This window comes from Panthera tigris, chromosome A1 (genome assembly GCF_018350195.1).
Source record: "Panthera tigris isolate Pti1 chromosome A1, P.tigris_Pti1_mat1.1, whole genome shotgun sequence".
Taxonomy (NCBI): Eukaryota; Metazoa; Chordata; class Mammalia; order Carnivora; family Felidae; genus Panthera; species Panthera tigris.
The window spans coordinates 105,130,489-105,150,589 of NC_056660.1; the positions used below are offsets into that span (position 1 = coordinate 105,130,489).

At 36.0% G+C, this 20,101-nt stretch overlaps 1 protein-coding gene across 2 annotated transcripts in view; it reads left to right on the forward strand.

Moving 5' to 3' along the window:
- SLC12A2 (solute carrier family 12 member 2) overlaps positions 1 to 20,101 on the forward strand; it is a 109,756-nt gene that overhangs the window by 9,462 nt on the left and 80,193 nt on the right. For both annotated transcript variants that reach the window (XM_015540046.2, XM_042983170.1), the window contains exon 2: positions 19,193 to 19,312. In XM_015540046.2, coding sequence (XP_015395532.2) covers positions 19,193 to 19,312 — 120 coding nt within the window. The remainder of the gene's footprint in view (positions 1 to 19,192; positions 19,313 to 20,101) is intronic.

The window sequence follows — 20,101 nt, forward strand, 5'->3', positions numbered from 1 at the left end:
CTATGTCTGTGGCTACTTATCATTATGTGTTTCTAGTACCTTTTATATAGTTTTGACTGTAGCATGCCCTGAACCAATACATTTTGAAATAGAGAACTCATTCTTTGTAAATTAATGGAATACAAAAGAATCTTATACTCTTTGACACACCTTATATTTGTTATTTAGAATCTCTAAAGGACATTTGACAGACAAATTACCCCAATATGCATATTGGGAGTTTAAGAAGCCGAAGAGCCCAGTAAGTAACCTGTCCACAATCCTAGGACTTGTAACTACCTGAGCCAGGGTTGGAACTTGGAGCAAATATTCTGACTTTAAGTTGGTGTTAATTCCAGGATCCTGTAGTTTAATACTGTATAAGTTCTTTGTTATTTTGGTGATTGTTTTCATTTTTAAATACCCATGACAGTTGTTTTTAAGTTCATTGAAGATAATGTAGGACAGATTTGGAATCCGCAGTATTATTGTATGAATGTATATCTTTTTCTAGTGGAAAGTCTTTTAAAAAAAATTATGAGAGGGGTGCCTGGAAGGCTCATTCGGTAGGTCATGATCTCACATTTTGTGAGTCGAGCCCAGCATCGGGCTCTGTGCTGACAGCTCAGAGCTTCATGCCTGCTTCAGATACTTGTGCCCACCTTTCTCTCTGCCCTCCCCCACTCACACTCTGTCTCTGTCTCAAAAATAAATAAACATTAAAAAATAAAAATTTTAAAAATTAAATATAAGAAAGTTGTTTTTTTTGTTTTTTTTTTTTTTTTTTTTAAGATTTAATTGTCAGTAATCTGCATACCCAAATGGAGCTCAAACTTCTAACCCCAAGATCAAGAGTCCTGTGCTCTGCTGACTGAACCAGCCAGTCGCCCCTGAGGAAGTTTGTTATAAACGGAATCTTAACTAAGGTTTTGTTTCCTCTGCCTTTCCCTATCCATACATACCTCCCAAAAGACCTAAATTTTTTAATGTTGTAGGGCTATGCTTTCTGCTAGTGTAACCAGTAGTCCTATGTGGCTGTGAAACTAAGTATAAATTTAAGTTTAAAATTCAGTTTTTCAGTTACTAGAGCTACATTTTATGTGCTTGAATACCCACATGTGGCTAATGGCTACCCAAGTGGGCAGCTGGAGAGCTGGAAAATTTCCATCATTACAGAGAGATCGATTAGAACATGCTGTCAAGGGAAGTAATACTTAATAGGACTTTTTCCTTCCTTCATTTCTCCTTTCTTTTCTTCCATATTAAATAGCCTAGATTAAAATTACTAAAGTCAGGGGTGCCTGGGTGGCTCAGTCTGTTGAGTGTCCAACTTCAGCCTAGGTCATGATCTCCACAGCTCATGAGTTCGAGCCCCACATCAGGCTCTGTGCTGCACATCAGGCTCAGAGCATGGAGCCTGCTTCGGATTCTGTGTCTGCCTCTGTCTCTGCCCCTAACCCACTTGCATTCTCTCTCAAAAATAAACATTAACAAAGTTTTTAATTATTAAAGTCAAATTTTCTTGTAATTTTGCATGGGATCCTTCCTCATATAAAGGTGTTTAGACATATTAGGCCCTCCATGAAGTGTTTGTTGAATCAGTGGAAACTTCCCATTTCCATCTGAGACTGAAAATCTGGGTCTTTAATTGGAAAGGTTATAAGGAATTTCTTAATATTGTATAAAGTGTTAAGGTTTCCAAAGCACTCTTAACTTACATATCTGTATTTGGTCTTCAAATCTATCTTTGGAGGAGGTAAGTTTTAAGAAGATCTTGAAGTAGCAGTCTCATTTTGCAAGGTCTGGTTTGTCTAAAGTCAACACAACTGATACTTGGTGAGGCTGAATCTTGTTGAAGCTGGGTCTTTGCCTTCCTCTCCTTTTCTTCTGAACCAGTGATTTCTAAATAAGAATCCCCTGGAGAAAAACTACAGACTCCTTTCTTCCAAAATTTTTAAAAAGCTTTCCTGGTGTTTCCCAGAGAGCCAGGTTTAAGAACCAGTGTCCCAGAGCATGTTGAGAGTCTTACACTTTGGTTATGCCTATGACAGTAGTACATTGTTATTTTTTGATGTGCTGATGATACTCAACTTTAAAATACCCTTATATAGGATAAGGGTACTACTATCAAGATCTCCCTTTAACCCTTCAATAACATGTACTGAATTGCATTAAGTTACCAGTTATTGGATATCTGTCGTGTTTCAGGAGCTTTCTGTAGTCTGAGCACAATTAACTTGCAAACCAGGTAATTTATCAATAGACAAACTCAGAGGCTAATAGAACTTGCTGAAGTCTCTTAGCCAGTAAGTGATAGATGGCTGTTTATATATACCTGGAAACATAAACAAAAGCTTACCTGTGAGGTATTAGGGCCGACATGTATATTGCTTTTTAAGTGGCCTCTTAAAATCCTGTAGGGAGGGGCGCCTAGGTGGCCCAGTAGGTAAAGCTTCTGACTTCGGCTCAGTCATGATCTCACAGTTCATTGGTTAGAGCCCAGTGGCAGGCTTTGTGCTGATAGCTCAGAGCCTGGAGCCTGCCTCCGATTCTGTGTCTCAGTCTCTCTGCCCCTCCCCCGCTTGTTCTCTCTCTCCCTCTCTCTCTCTCTCTCTCTCTCTCTCTGTCTCTCTCAGTCTCTGTGTGTGTGTGTGTGTCTGCCTTTCTGTCTGTCTGTCTGTCTCTGTGTCTCTCAAAAGTAAATAAAATCCTGGGGCACTTGGGTGGCTCAATAGGTTAACCGTCCGACTTTGGCTCAGGTCATGATCTCCTGGTTCACGAGTTTGAGCCCTGCATCAGGCCCAGTGCTGACAGCTCACAGCGTGGAGCCTTTTTCAGATTCTCTGTCTCCCTCTCTCTCTACCCCTCCCCTGCTTCTACTCTGTCTCTCTCTCAAAAATCAATAAAATATTAAAAAATAATAAAATCCTGTAGGGAAATCAGAGGTATTATAAGTACTAAGTGGTAAGTCTGAATCCTGAAGAGTTCATGTGGAGTAGTTGGGCCTACATACTACTTACTCTTTTATAGGACCTAATTGTTTTAGACATAAACACTCAGTCTTTCTATTTTAGAAATTAAGTTTTATGATAAATTACTTCCAGCATTGGTTTATCTGTAAATTTCTAGAAATAATAATATGCAATTCTGTAAATTTGTAGGCTTGGAAAAATTACTTGACTGTGAGTTAATCCCAATTATTTGGAACATTTGCTGACCAAAAAAAAAAAAGAGAGAGAGAGAAAAGCTGATCTCTTAAACAGAACAACAACAATAAAGGAAAGGTTTTCACATAAAAGGGATTCGACTGACTACACCTATACTTGGAAACTGTATAGTTATACTTTATTCACAGTGATCACAAATATGGTGCTCTGGTTTCCAGAACCAAAGTAAGTTGGAAGGGAAAATGAATACTGGCAGAGGTGGATCCAGAGATAGGTAGCATGTCATAGAGGCAGAAGGCAAGTAAATCATAAAAAGCAGAAACGAGGTTTTCAGTAAATAGCAGTCTAGAATAGCCCTTTAGAATCGATGCAAAGAACAGCACCTGAATGTTGGTTATTGTAGCATCTCCATTGCACAGTGCTGGCACAAAATTATTTTTGTTTTGTTTATTTTTACAATAGTATTTTAAATCTTAAAAGAGACTCCAGGAATGTACATTTTTGGGAAATTTCAGTCTCAAGCCATCCTAGAGTATCAAATTTTAAGAAGCTGAAAATTAATCCTTTTTTATAAAACTAACCATGTAAAAATTTACTCCAGGGTTTCATTTTTTACTTAATTTAAAATGTTTTGTTATTATTTCATTATGCAAAGAAAAAATAGAAGATTAGGAAAATAAGGAAAGCTTAACATTCTTGTGTTTTTGTGTGCATTCTATAAACTATACTTTTATAGTTGACTCTTCCCACCTAGCATTAAATAATCATTAGTAAATAAGTAATAGAAGTTTTCTGTTACCCACAGTAATCTTCTGTTTAAGTGCATGTTTGGATAATGTTCTCATACATATACCCTGTGATAAAGACCTGCTAATTTGCATTTTCTCTTCGCAGACTTACTTAGTCATTTACATCTATCATGATTTGGTTGTAATAAGCTTGGTATTTTTGATATTTGTTTTCTGTTTTCTTGTTTCTTATTCTTCTAATCCTCTTTTCATATTATCTTTTGTACTAATCACATATCTTTTGGTATTGCATTTTAATTCTTCTTTTGACTTTCCAGTGATATATTTCTTTGCCTTATTATTTTAGTGGTTGCTCTATTTAGAGAGAATATTGAATTTCTTTAGCTAAAATCTGGGAACCTTAACAGAGACTCTTTTCCTTAGTGTTCTGGTTGTTATAAATTAGAAACCCCAATACAGTGTTGTAATTTTTGCTTTCAAAAACCATATGGTTTTAAAAAAAGAAAAGAAAAAAGAAGAGGGACACCTGGGTGGTTCAGTCAGTTAAGTGGCTGACTCTTGATATTAGGTCAGGTCCTGAGATCAAGCTCTGTGTCGGGCTCTGAGCTGAGCCTGGAGCCTGCTTGGGATTCTTTCTTTCCCTCTCTCACTGCTCCTCCCCCTACTCATGCTCTTTCTGTCTGTCTCTCAAAAAAAGAAAGAAAAATTGAAAAAAGAGAGAAGAAAAGAAAGTTGGATGTATGGTATATTATGCTCCTATATTCCCATTCATTTTCATTTCTTCTTGTAGATTTCTGTTGCTATCTGATACTGTTTTCCTCCCTTAACTACTTCTTGTAAAGGAGGTCAACTGATAACAATTTTTTTTTGTTTTTTTAATGTAAAAATGTCTTTATTTCACTTCATGTTTGAAAGATAGTTTTGCTGGATGTACACTTCTTGGTTGACAGGGTTTTCTTCTTTCAGCTCTTTGAGTATGTACTTCCAATGTCTTGTGGCAACCATTGTTTCTGATAAGGCCATTGACCATATTATTTTCTCTTTACTTTTGGCTTTCAACATTTGTATGTAGGTGTGTTTTCTTTCTGTGTGTATCCTTTTTGGTTTTGTTAAGTTTCTTCTCTTTGTAAGTTAATGCTTTTCACTGCTTCTGGCTGCCATTTCCATTCTGCTTTTGAGTCCATTTTGTGAATTTTTCATTTCAGTTTTTGTGACTTTCAGGTCTAGAATTTCTAGTTTTGAAAATACAGCTTCTGTTTCTCTGTTGAGATTCCCTTTCTGTTACTCACTGATATATTCACCTTTAGTTTTGTTAACATATTTATTATAGCTGTTTTAAAGTCTTTATCAACTAAATGCAACATCTGAGCCTACTTGGGGTTAATTTTTAGTGATTGTTTTTTTCCTAAGTATGAGTTATAGTTCCTTTTTATTAATTTGGAGGTGAAAATTGTACATGCTGATAATATGTTATAGCACCTTTGGGTGGTGATGGTTGTTTTATTTTCTTTTAAGGATTGTTGTTTTTTGTTCCAAAAAGTATTTAACTTGCCTGGGCTTAGACTACAAACTGGTTTCTGTCATTCCACTATGCAGTAGGTTTTCAGCTGCCAATTTTTTAGTCTGCCTCTTTGGACTGGGAAGTCTCCCCTGTGCAATTTAGTGGTTTGCCAAGATTTAGGGCTTACCCTTGATATCATTCAGGTTTTCTTTTCTGGAGATTGCCACTTAATTTCCAATTTCTCTTTTGGCTTTGGACTATCTTCTCTTCTATTTCTAAGTACTAAGGCTTCTATTCATTCAAGTTACACACAGTTGGGGAATGCTCTCCATTAAAAAAGACATCAAACTTAGGGATCTCACCCAGTGCCTCTGTATCTATAAAGAATGTTTCCTTTCTGGTTTTTGCTTTTTTTCTATCTGCTTTAGGTTCTTCACCATGCATGTGTAGTTGAGCTGTCAGTCAGAGATTTAAATCTTGGCCTTCCACTTACTATTTGTGTGACCTTGAGAAAAAGGACTTGCCACCTTTGATCTGAAAGATGATATTTTTTATAGTGAGAAATACCATATATTGATGTGAAAAATACATGAAACAACAAGTGTATGCCATACTCTGACTGTAGTTTTTGCTATCACGTGGTTCTCTATATTGCTTTTATAATATTTTACCTACTTAGGATGCCACTGGTCATGTATTTATGTCCCTAACATCTTTTGATTCTTCTTATTTAAAAAATAAAACAGTTTGGGGGAGCCTGAGTGGCTTTGTCCAATAAGTGTCCAAGTCTTGATTTTCCCACTCAGGTCATGATCTCATGGTTTGTGAGATCAAGCCCTACATTGGGCTCTGCACTGACAGCATGGAGCCTGGTTGGGATTCTCTCTGTGCTACTCTCTTTGCCCCTCCCTCACACATGCATGCATGCATGCTCCCTCTTTCTCTCTCCAAATAAATAAAGTTTAAAAAAAAACAACGTGAGATAAAGATCACACAGTTATTGATACTGGGAGGTATAAATTTTCTGGTAGTTTGAGTTATGTTCATACTGTTGGAGTTAGCAAGTTGTGTGGGATTTGAAATGATGCATACATCATGCTATTTTTAATGCACAGTGTTGTAACTCATTCTTGAATGGCTAGTAAAGAGCATGATGGGCTAGGTAGAGGACTGAATTCTTTGACTGTAATCAGCAGTTCTGACTTGGTTCATTGTAAAGTCACATGGTCACACCATCCACTTTTATCTGTGGCACTTGAGTTTTGAGCTTTGCATTAATGCCACTGGATATTAATAGACCATTGTTAACCAGAGCAGATTGGATTCCTGTAAAACAATACTTTGTTTTGAGAGAGTAGTCTGTATGGGGAGCATTACACTGAATACACCAATCACCGACAGCACGGATAGGAAATGTTGGTAGCTTTGGGATGATATAATTGGCTAGTACTTGATGAAAAAATTGTTAGAATAAACCCAGCCACTTTGGCATCTAAATGTACATATGTACGCATCCATTTTTAGTTACTAATTTTACTATGTTTCAGGATTTAATTTAATGCTTTAGTTTACAATAGTAAACAGATGCTGTTAAATTATATGCAAGATTTTTATCTTTAAAATGTCTTTAGTAATACCTTATTCAGAAGTTTAAGGATTTAAATTGCATTTTTTTGGTGAACTTTAACCTTTCTTTAAATGTAATTTGGGGTTTATTTAAATCCATAATAATATGCTTATAAACGAAGAATAATTCTTATTTATTAATAGTCCTGAAATAGATATTCACTCTTTTGCCTGTCATTAGCATTGATTAAATTTGCTTAAATAAAGCTGGGCCCAGAAGTTTGCTTCTCTTCTCAGACCATGCTAGCTAATGTTAACCCTAACTGATGTAAAGTGATTCTCCTTTCTCACTAAAGGAAATAGTGAAGAGAGGAAGCTGTCTAGTTTACTAAGCACATTTTTAGTGCCAGGTGAGTCACAAAAACATTTCCAGCAGTGTGATCTGTAATGATCAAAGCCATGTTATTTGTACTGTATTCTACTAAGTTGCTGGTAGGGTAGGTGGTAAGTCTTTTACCAGAACGGTGATCCTATTTGTATGTAAAGGTCATTATTTTTAATTTTATCCTTCCAGAGGTAATATAATTCCTACTAATATCAATTTATAAGAAGCTGTATGGTAGAGTCTAGATAAATACTGTTTTGTAGTATTTACTTTCATGTATTTGTTTAACATCTGGTTATAAACACACAGCATGGAAAGTTGCAGTAATAGATTGCTAATTAGTTGTTTGTAATAATAGCTCAAATCTATTCAGTAATTACTTGTTAGTGCTAGGCAAGAATATAGGAAAATATATATATATACTTATATATTTATATATAATTTATATATTTATATATACATAAAATTTATATAAAATTTATATATATATATATGAATATAGCAAAGAAAAAGACATAAAGCATAAATGATGATCTGTACAGTCATCATCCAGATCAAGAAACAGAACATTGCTGGTACCCCAAACACCCTCTGTGCACCTCTTTCAAATCCTCCCTCCCCCACCTACTGTCCTGACTTAATGGTGATGATTTGCTTGGGAGTTGGTCTTGATTTTATCCAATGCTTTTTGTTAGCTTTATGTGTTCCTGAAAAGTATTAGTCTAGTTTGCCTGCTTTAAAACTTCATATAAATAGAATCATACAGTATATTTTTATCTATCCTCTTTTGCTCACTGTTATGGTTGTGTATTTATAATTCATTCAGTTTTATTTCTATTTATCTTCCACTGCGTAAAATGTTACAGTTTATTCTGCAGTTATGTGTTTGGATTGTTTTTGGCAGTTATTAACCAGTGTTGATAGGAACATTTTTATACACATGTCCTGCTTCATATTATATTTTGTATCTGTAGGGCTATCCCTTAAGGTAGAATTGCTGGGTTGAATGGTATGCATGTTTTCAGTTTGAGAAGATAATGCCCAAATTTATTTTCCAAAGCCGTTTATTAATTTATATTACCGCCAGCAGTGTATGAGAGTTTTTGTGTTCTGTGAATCATCATGTTTTTTCACTTGATCTTCTCAAACAGTATGGAGTAGCTAATATTACCTCCAGTTGACAGATGTGGACCCTGAGGGCCAGAGGGGTTAAATAGCTTCCCAGAATTTACATAGCTACTGAATAGCAGAGCCAGAATTTGAACCTGGATCTGACTCAGGAATAGACACTTCAGATTTCACTTGTACCATTACATGACATTGTTTGGAAAATAGACCTGACATGTAAAGGGTCAATATTCATTTACTATGTCTTTGACAAAAATCACAGGAAAGGTCCGCGCCTTTGTGGATGCTCCATTTTAATGCATAATGAAGGAGTGGAGGTGGATGCATAGATTACAAATACTGAGTGAATAAAAAGATAATCACAGAGTGCCATTGTGCTATGAGGACAATAAAAGGAGCACTGATGAGGAGAAACTGTATGTCGGGCAGCCTGGGAGGGAGGAGCCACACTTAATCTACGACCTAAAAGATTTGAAGGAGCCAGTCATCTTCAGAGTGTGTTACAGGCAGAGGGAACAGCAAGCAAAATGCCCCCCCCCCCGAGAAAGTACTTTAAAACCAGTATTACAACAATAAAGCAATATTACATCAAATTAAATATTTTAGCGCGCTTTCAGTAATTTTCTAACTTAAAGGGTAGGAGTTTGAGGGTGTATAAAAATATGTATGATAACTTCCAAGGAAATTTACAGAAATAGGAAAGTGGTCTGTAATTGGAAATGTTTACTGTTTCTTTAATCTTGTTATACGTGGTAACAAAACACTGATGATAAGTCTCAAAAATTCTGGGTAGGTAATTTTATTTTTCAAACCTTCCTGGAAAGGCATGGATGTGTAGGTGGATCCAGGAGTCAAGAGGTTACAATGGTAAAAGCATATGATGGATGAAAGAAACTTGTATGACCTAGAACATTTGATATAAAGGAGTTACTAGCTGAAGCACCTGATGTGGGTTTTTAAGTGAAAAATAGAAAATCCTAGGTAATGTAAAACTGAATGATAGACCTTTTTTTTTTTTTAACCTACTTTCTGTGCCATGATAACCTCCAAATACACTATTAAAGTTAAATACCAGCTACAGCTCTATTGGTACACAATTTTATATTTAAACATTTGACATGTCTTCCCAGATAGATTTTGTCTGGACCGTAGCTATTCTTTCTCTTCCATAGGGGGTCCAGGGCAGCTGTCTTTAAGAATCCTCTAGGGCAAAGAGTTTTGTAGACACTGTAGACCCTGGGGCATTTCTACAAAGCACAAACAGGTTTAAAAATAATCCCCTGTAGTTCCATCCCATGTAGAACTTGTGTCTTTGTTAGGAGGACAATGTCAGAAGCTTTTAGCTTCTTTAGATGTGGAAGCAGAGGGAGGAGGGAAAGATGAAACAAGGTTGAAGAGTGAAAATAGCTGGGAAATTGCCAAGTTTGAGCAGGACATTTTCCTGAGTTGGGTGATTTGTCTGTCTTTTGTCCCCTTGCCCAAAATATTTTAATTGGCTCACTGTTGTATGTGAACTTCTACCATTTAGAAGATTCTCAGGGTGCCTGGGTGGCTCAGTCTGTTAAGCATCTGACTTCGGGTCAGGCCAGTGATTTCACGGCATGTGAGTTCGAGCCCCACATCGGGCTCTGTGCTGAAAACTCAGAGCCTGGAGCCTGTTTCAGATTCTGTGTCTCCCCCTCTCTCTGCCCCTCCCATGCTCATGCTCTGTCTCTCTCTGTTTCTTGATAATAGATAAACATTAAAAAAAAAAAAATGAGAAGATTCTCTGCACTGTCACATTAATAGCTGTATAGTTTGGGCTGTGTTAACCTCTTAAAAGACTGTTTCCTCATTTTTAAGTGAAGATAATACCTACCTCTCAAAGATGTGCCAATTTAGGGAAATAGGACATGTAAACATTTAGGGAAATGTCTGGCACAGTAGTTTTCAGTAAATGGTGACTGTTACTAAAGTAAGCCAGACAGATTATGAAGGTCTCACATACTAAGAATTCTTGGTTGACCTAAGGTAATGAGTAACGAGTCATAGATTATGTGCAGCTATATTTTGTAAGAAACTTTTGCTTATTAAAAGCAGGAAAAGCTATATATCATCGTATCTGGCAATATTAGTAGAAGAATTCTGGTGTGTATCACAGACTGGAATTGATAGGGTTAGATTGAGTGTCAGGGTTCACCTCACCCCCAAATATATAAAATCAAACTATTTTTTAACCCACAAACCAATTCTCATCCAGAATTGAACTCTTTGCAAGTAATTGGGAAGACATCATTCTTATCTCTGTTATGTTTTCCAGATGTTCATGTGCTTATAGAAAATAGTAAGGGGGTAGGTCAGAAACACGTGGAACTAAGTGCACTAAGGCAGCTTGTGATAACTGCTAACTAAGCTTTTCCATCTTGTTTTTTTCATTTAGTGTGTTTATTAATTTGGGATAGAATTTAAAATAAATTTTGAAAGGAATTCTTATTTCAGTCTTATATGAGATCTCCATTGACGTTGGACTTGTGACATTTTTGATGGTTATGATTAGGATTTTTTAGCATTTAGATGATGTGGTCTTCCAGAATAATTTGAAATTGGACTAAACATTTTTTGTATATTGTTAAATTTATGTATTCTTTACAATAGCTACTATTACTGTACCTAGGACCTTCTTCTGAATAAGCACTTGTTAAATGCATTTCAAGTTCATAGCTGTGTATCAGCATCCCTCCACCCCCCCACATTCTTCTCCTATTCATGTTGTTTCTGTAACTTTGGATTATTTGGTAAGGTCAATTTACTTTGTAAAAAGGTACATCAGTTCTGACTGAGATCCAAATTTTATTTCGTAGGTCAAAATGCTAGAAAGCAGTGTATAGTTATAGTTCCCTAGTCTACATTTGGCGGGGTCAATGAATTTTTGACTCCTTTTTTGTGGTAGCAAAAAAAATGATTAGGTAGTGTGTGTGTGTGTGTGTGTGTGTGTGTGTGTGTAGCTTTGTCTTCTTGAAAACTAATTCTCTGTCGTAATATATTCTCTTTTTGTCTTCGCAGCTTTATCTTCAATGAAATAATCAGCCTTGGGCTTTGTTTTGGTTTTATTTTGTTTCATTTTGGTAAAACAGTACCTTTTCTTGTTTGATCCTCACATTAACTATGTAAGTTAGCGTATTGGTTTAAGAACCACTTTCTAGTTGCAGAGGCAATACTAGAAGCAAATTGCGTTTGTCTAAATAAATAGACCTTTCCACAGAAACATAGACTCACAGTGGCTCCATAGAACATAATGACGACTCATGCAGTATGCATTTCAGGGAAGCAGTAGGCAGACAAAAGGAAGAGGAGTTCTAGTTGCAGGAGCAGTTAAGTGATGCTCACTGGCACGGCTTTTGGTCTTCCTGTACTGTGATAGGTTGAGCTGCTCAGCAGGTGCCACAGGAACATCCTTGACCAGGTACCTAGAACATGCAGAATCCTAGGGAAGCTGCTACCCTTGCTCAGACAGGGCATAATCTTGTTCTTGTTGAAAAGTGGTCAGGCACTGAAAAGCCAGGGCACCTAAGAATAAGTTTTCCACAAGTTCTTTTGAAATATATAACCATAAGTGAGTCATAATCTCACATTTCTAACATGGCACTGGCATTTAAATTTAAGTTGCTGTATTATAAGCAAGTTGTATCAGCTGGCTTTATAGTCACGAACTAGAAACCTCAACTGCTTTATGTGGCTGTGTTGTTACCAATTGATCTTTATTTAAAGAGCCTCAAGAATCCAGGGGGATGGTACTGGTGGGCAGGGATTGTCATTTCCCTTGTACAGATTAAGAAACTGACTGTTACAGAGAGGCTGTGACTTGAAATAGGGTACTATTGAAAAGGCACCCAACTTTTTTTTGACTGGGTTACGCATTTAATTTAATAGAGGCTGCTTTGGTATAGTGGAAGAAAACCCACATTTAAGGCAGAAGACCTACCCTTTCATCTCTAACCTCTGCTGTAAAAATAAGTCCAGGAGGGCTGGAAAGTACCTAGTAATGATGCTTGATAAAATTGATTAATGAATGGTTGTTTAATGAATGAGTAGAAGGATGTGATTATGTTTTATGCCCAGAAACAGCTTTCTGCAAATGTAGAATCTTCAAATAACAGAAAAACATTAGAAGTTACTATGGACTTTTTTCTTTTTTTAATGTTTATTCATTTTTGAGAGACAGAGACAGAGCGAGAGGGGGCGCGGCAGAGAGAGAGGGAGACACAGAATCTGAAGCGAACTCCATGCTCAGAGCTTTCAGCACAGAGCCTGACATGGGGCTCGAACCCACGAACCGTGAGATCATGACCTGAGCCGAAGTCAGAAGCGTAACCGACTGAACCACCCAGGTGTCCTAGAAGTTACTATGGACTTTAAAAAAAAATTTTTTTTAATGTTTGTTTATTTTTGAGAGAGAGAGAGAGAGAGACAGACAGAGTCTGAGTTGGGAGAGGGGCAGCGAGAGAGGGAGACCTAGAATCCAAAGCAGACGCCAGGCTCCAAGTTGTCAGCACAGAGCCCGATGTGGGGCTTGAACCCACAGACTGCGAGATCATGACCTGAGCCAAGGTTGCACGCTGAGCCCACTGATCGACCCAGGTGCCCCATGGTGGGCTTTTTAATATATTAAATACAGTTAAGAGTTGGGAACATTTCTCTTTTTGAGGAGTGTCCATATTTGAGCATCCATGAGTCTACCTGGAAAGAGTATTGTGGCAGCCTTAGGCCTAAAGTTTGCTCAGTTCTTTAAAATACAGTTAAAACCACAAACATTGTCTTTTGCCTGTTGTGACCTGAAATTGTTGAGCAAAGACATTTTTACCAAGTCATTACCAGTTTAATTGTAAAATCAGAATGAATTTGTATTAAAACAAATTAGATTTATTACCATTCTAATAAACATGACTAGAAATGTATTTTGTTAGTATTTTAACTATTCAGAAGTTGCTGTGTTGAAACGGTCTTGATGTTTCTTTGCACAGTGATAAACACCTTACCAACTCATTCTTATCCCTGCACGGTCATCTTTCATGAGTATTAATATCTTTCTCCGGTATATTGTAAAGACCATCTATGCTACATTGTATGCTAGAGATGAAAATTCTGTGGATTTAGTGACTGGGGTATCCAAAGAAAGAGAAATAAATGACATTTTAATGTAAGGTGAGCTAAAGCATTTAACAATGAGAAGTGCAATGATGTGCACATTTGGGACCTGAGAAGGATGTACATACAGGACAGCCTTGCACTCCAGGTTATAGAGCTAGTCTAAAGCAGTATTAAAGTTTTCATTGGTAATGTTTTGAAAACGTGGTCAAGTATTTTTTTTCTAAAGCTTGACTTTTATCCATTGTTTTGAAAACAAATATGGTTTCATCGTAAGTTGTTTGAAAAATTCTGAAGAAAATTGTTTTGTTAGGGAAGAAAGAGTAGCTTCATATATAAGTGGCTTTTTTTTTATGCTGAGAAATGATGATTAATCTTAGTGGATTACGGGTAGTGTCTTAGATCAAACAGAATTGAAATATGACATTTGATACATAAAAGGTAATTTAAATGGGCGAATTTATGTTTAATTGTTCGTTTGGAAACTGAAACTTTGTAACAGTTTTTTTAGATATCCATTGAGGAATCTAACATACATTTACACTATTAAGGTTTTAATTATTAAGACCTTGCTATTTTTCTCATCAAATACTTTTTTTGATAGTTAGGTGTTTACTGAACCTAATCCAAAAAAGAGAAACTGTTTCCTTCTTTTCATGCAGAGGAAAGTTGCTGTTTATAGCACATTGACAATTTCTTTTTCTCATTTCATAAGAATTAGAATAGAAAAAAAAATATCCAAGTGGTACACCATTATGTGTACTCCGGCCTGAAATTCAGAGGGTAGGTCTGATCTGGAAATGAATAGGAGCCATCATTTTTACTTCACATACAGATAGTGTTTAAAGCCATGGGTTTAGTGAAATGACCATAGAAAGAAAATACAGAATAAGAAAAGGAGATGAGTCTAGGACCAAGTGTTATATTTAATTGCTGGGTAGAAGATGCTTTGAGAAAGTGTGGCGTTGGAAGAAATGTTTCAAGAAAGAGTAGTCAGCAGTGAAATGCATTTCAAAAGTTGAATGGAGAGTGACTGAAAGATGTACATTAGATGTGGCAGCAGAGAAGTCTTGGGATGTATTAAAGCTATTTTTGTGTTGTGGTGGGGTGAAGCCAGGTTGGCCGTCATTGAGGAATGTGCTGTAATATTTCAGCAAATTTGGCTGGGTATTTGTTAATGGTACGTACTGGTGGTTTTGTGTGGGGGGGGGGGGGGTGGGAGGGGGTGGTCATTGTGTGGTAAAAAGTTAACCATCGTTAAAGGAGAAAGAATGATCGAGTTGAGAAGGGAGAGAAGAGATTACCCAGACTGCAAAAACTTTTTTCTCTACTCTGCAAAGAAATAATGGACATGGAGACCAGAGTTCCTTTTCATTTTTGTATTTTCTGTGTCCTCAGAAAAATGGTCAACTCCTCACTCTTTCTCTCTGTAAGTTTCTTTTTTCATTTTGTTTCCATAGCTTTGCCCACTTGCTCTTCATCCCTGGCCCCTCTCCTAAGTTCCAGTCATGAATTTTTTAACAGCCTGATAGAACTCTTTAATTGTCTCATGACTCCTCAAATTGAGCATGTCCAGCTGAATTAATCATTCCCTTTTCAGGCTAACTTAATTTACTAGTATCTCTATTTCTTTCGTTTCAAAATCCTTCCACTTACTGAGGGCCTAACTCTCTGGGTCTTTTATTGTTTTCCTCTGTCTCTTCCTCTCTTCCCCATTCTGTCCTCACCCCGAACAGCAGTCCTGTTTGGTAGACTCAGAATCACAATTGATATTTTCTGAAAGATTTTTCCCCACATAAATCCAAATTAATTTGGTCCACTTGGTCCATCTCATTTGATATGGTATTAGCCATAAAATTCAATTATGTTGTTTATTTTTGACCTTTTATCCATTATGTGAAAAACAGTAAAAAACACAAACCGATCATAACTGTGAAAATGTTAGTTGGGTTGAAGATATTATTTATGTAGCTTTTTATCAGCATAATTTTATTTCTTAATGGTAAATGTGAAATTTTCTGATTATAAGGTTTTTAAACAATTTTTTGTATGTATGCAGAATCCCACACTGACATTTTCATTCTTTTTCCGAAATTAATTTATTTAAAGGAACAAAATATGTGTATTCTACTTTGATTTCGTGTTACTGCAGGAAATTAATACAATGTAAACCCAATTCTATTATACTTAAATGTATTGATTGAACTATAAGTAATAAATACTTGATTATAATTTTTTAATTGTATTCTAGAGATTAGTAACGGTTTTTAAATAGAGCCTTGGGACGTGGAAAGGAAGATAACTTTCATTTTATGTGGAGTCATGTTTATTCTAAAATACTGCTTTCATACATGCAGGAAAATCTTCATGTTTTGAATATAGTTGTTCATAGTATAGTGGAAATTTGCATAGTTATCACTAGATCTTCAACTTTGATGTGGAATTCTGATAAACACCCACAGCAAAAATTTTAAGATGCCTGCATGCTTTTTGCGTTGTTAAAAAGACACCCACATTAGGGCGCCTGGGTGGCTTAGTCTGTTAAGCATCAGACTTCAGCTCAGGTCATGATCTCATGGCTTGTGAGTTGCAGCCCCACATGGGGCTATGTGCTGACAGCTCAGAGCCTGGAGCCTGCTTGGGATTCTGTGTCTCCCTCTCTCTTTGCCCCTCCTCTACTCATGCTCTCTAGCTCGCTCTTTGTCTCTCTGTCTCTCTCTCAAAATAAACAAACAAACAAAAAAAAGACTCACATTAATACTTAACCTTGGAAAAGTTAGCTTATGACATATATATGTCTTTTTCTTTTTAAATAAAAATGGAAAGGAAGAGGTATTTTTGGATATTATAGAAACTATATTTTTTTGCAATACTTGGAAGATTATATAATATATTAACGTCTCTATTTACAAGTTAAGGGCAGAGCACTACATACCCTAGAGTGAAAGCCAAGGAGCTTCTGTCTGCTTTACAATTGATTGAATTAACAGGGAGAAATTTTTATTCTGGCTTTATTTGAATAATGGAACTGTTGAGTTATCAATGCCTATGAGGAGTCCTTTTTTTTTTTTTTTTTTTTTTTTTTTTTTTTTTTTTGTGAGTGGGGAGTGATCATCATCATCGATGTTGTACCGTCCAGAACACCTTCAACAGTGGAAATAAAGCCAAAGTGGGTTGCTCTTGTGATTGAGTCACACAGGCCTCTGGTCACATTTCTTTTTTTTTGTCTTGCCTATACGTGTTTCTAACAGTTATGGTTACTGATTACATTGTTTATACCAGATGCTAAGTGAGGAAGGGGAATAACAAAAGGCACATGGACTGACTGAAATGAGGAGTGACACTCTGCAGTCTGATACCAAAGAAAAAAAATGACCAGAAGTAGTCATTTCAAAAATGAGAGCCAGCAATTCCACTGGAATTGAAAATTCTGTTTTCAATTCCAATGAAAATGTATGTCCACACAAAATCTTGTGATTTCATAGCAGCCATAATGTGGAATGGGCTCAAATGTTCATCAAGTGAAGAACAAATAGACAAATGTGGTATATCCATACAATGGGATATTATTTGGCAATAAAAAGGAGTGAGGTACTGAAACACCATATGGATGAATCTTGAAAAACGGTTACACTGGGTGAAAGAAGCCACAGACAGAGGCCACATATCACATGATTCCGTTCCATTTGTATGAAATGTCAGAATAGGAGATCCACACAGACAGAAAGTTGATAAGTGATTGCCAGGAGCTGGAGCAAAGGAGAAATGGGAATGACTGCTGATGGGCTTGGAATTTCTTTTTGAGATGATGAAAATTTTCTAAAATTGATTGTGTGATTGTGGTGATAATGGTGAAACTTGGTGAATTTTCTAAAAGCCATTGACATGTGTACTCTAATTGGGTGAGTTGTGTGGTATATGAATTATATCTCCATAAATCTGTGAAAAAAGTATAGCAAATTAAGTTAATTAATTTTTGTTAATGGGAGTGGTTCTATATACCATACGCTTGGGGCAATCTTCTTAGAGTACAGAACCGTAATCATTGATGCCGAAGATAGTAGTTATGAAACTGTGAGTTACAAGGGCAATTACTATAATTTATGTCCCATAGGCTCTGTTTTTAGAACTCTGTCAACTATCACAGATTTGTGGTTAACACGAACATTCATGTTTAATTTCTTCGTGATCTTAGGCGGACTTGTTTTTTGTATGTTTCACATAGGTGAAGTTATTGCCTTGTCTTTTAATGGAGAATGAGGATTAGTTGAAAATTAGATTATTATTTTATTGTCATTAAAAAGCCTAGGTAAAATAATTTGAAAAAATATATTTAAAGAAATTATTGCATCTAACTTACAATGTTTCTTCTGTGGCTTCAAAACCTAAGAATTAGTAGTCATTCAACTAAATATGGAATGTAAGAGCTGATCCAGGTTGATCTTCAGAAATACAATACATTAAATGGAATTTAATGAGTTTACTTGCCTAATAGATACTGGTCAAGCGAAAAAGGAAAGTTAGGGTTATGACAGATTTTTCTCTCTGGTAACACAGCATCTGGTATAGTTCATTTCTGTGAAAAATATTTGTATTAGGAAATCACTAGAGAGTATGAACCACTGAAAATGGCTTAAAAAAGTATGGCAGGAAATCTGGATGACAAGTTTGAGGGTTATATGATAATTTAGTTGATTTTTCTCCATTTAAAGAATGAGATTAAAAACACAGCTGTATTTTGTTCCCTGCTGTTGACATACAGGTAAAGAAAAATTATGGGGATAGTGTCAGGGACATGATTCTAGACATAAAGCATTTTCCCTGCCCCAACACCTCCCTTCACCCTTCATGACCTATTTAATAACGTTGTTCCTGGTATGGAAATGTGTCATTTATCTTGGGTGTATTGGAACTGAACAAGAAAACTAAAGGAAGAGGGAGAGAGAGAGGGAAGTTAGAGAACAAAATATAAGAATAATACAATCAGACATGAAGGATAACCAGTTCATGTCTGAATCTGAGAAAAATTACAATGGAAAAAAAGCACTAAATGGTTGAATGCAGATGAAGAGTGAGTAAAGGCAGGAGTTAGGAATGAATCTTGGGAATCCGGCTATAACGGACTATAGGGGAAACCTGTTCATTGATGATGAGGAGTTTTAAATTGTTAATGTTGTAATTTCATTTGTAGGAAGGATGCCAACCAAATACTGTAAAGTTGTGGCCAGAGAAACAAGGTCTGAATTGACTTACTTAGCTAAGCCTATACTTAGCAAACAGTATTTGTTCTCCAGACACCACCAAAGTGTAATTAAAATTTGAAATGATTAAAATGGGTTTACTGTCATGATAAGATTTAAATTTTTTAAACACTCATTAATTAAGGTTTTCCTCTACTTTGTTGCTCTACATTTTTTTTTAAAGGTAAAATATGTGCTGTACATTTTTTTTCTTAGGTAAAATATGCAGACTCCCTTGATTCTTGGAAATCTGTATCCTCTTTAACATGAGTAAATGTATTTAGTGATATTTGTCTTTATCAGGTGATTGTGAACTTCAAATAATGAATAATTCACACTTCTTTTATAACCAGGAACCTTTTGAGGACGGCTTTGCCAATGGGGAAGAAAGTACTCCAACCAGAGATGCTGTGGTCACGTATGCTGCGGAAAGTAAAGGAGTTGTGAAGTTTGGCTGGATCAAGGGTGTATTAGTACGTACCTATAGACTTAATTTTAGAGTTACAACATTTCTTTTTATTAGAAAATCTTCCTAATATTCTTATCATTTCTTAAGAGAGCTTGTCTGTTACAGAAGACCATATTAATAACATGTACCTCTTTTTCTTGTATTAAATTCAGTAAAGGAAACAGGATATATGTATTAATGGAATCATACTATAGTTGATTTCCTCTAAATTATATTCTGTTACCTCTTATAAATCTCACATATTGTCATTTGTCAGAAATTAAGTATGAAATGATGAAATTGTTGGAAGCATCAGAATCAAGAAAGCTGAACGGGCAATAGAGCTGATAGATTGCTGCTTCCTTTTCTGCTATGCCATTATTTTCTCGAAGAGAAATGTATAAAAGTTAATGAGGAACAAAATAAAGGAGAAATTGTTTTCTTAAGTGTTGAGGTCACTTCACCAAATAGGTTTGAGTGACTTAGTTTCAGATTTGCTTCTGTTTTTCTGTGTTCACATAGGCACTAAGGAACTGACTAGAGTAGACAGGTAAACTAAAAGGCCCTCCCATTTAGACTTTGGGGGTACTTAAGAGTTGTGTTGACATTTAGAAAAGAAGTCGAGGAGAAGTCCCACTTCTAGGAGTACTTTCATCACTTTTAATGGACAGAGTAAATGTGAAGCTCCAGGTAGTGCTCTTTGCCTATTCTTAAATGTTCATATTTTAGAAGACTATGTTCTATGTGTAAGCATAATAAATAAAAGTAAAAATAAATACAGGAAGCTCTGTCAAATAGTTGAGAATTTTAAAAG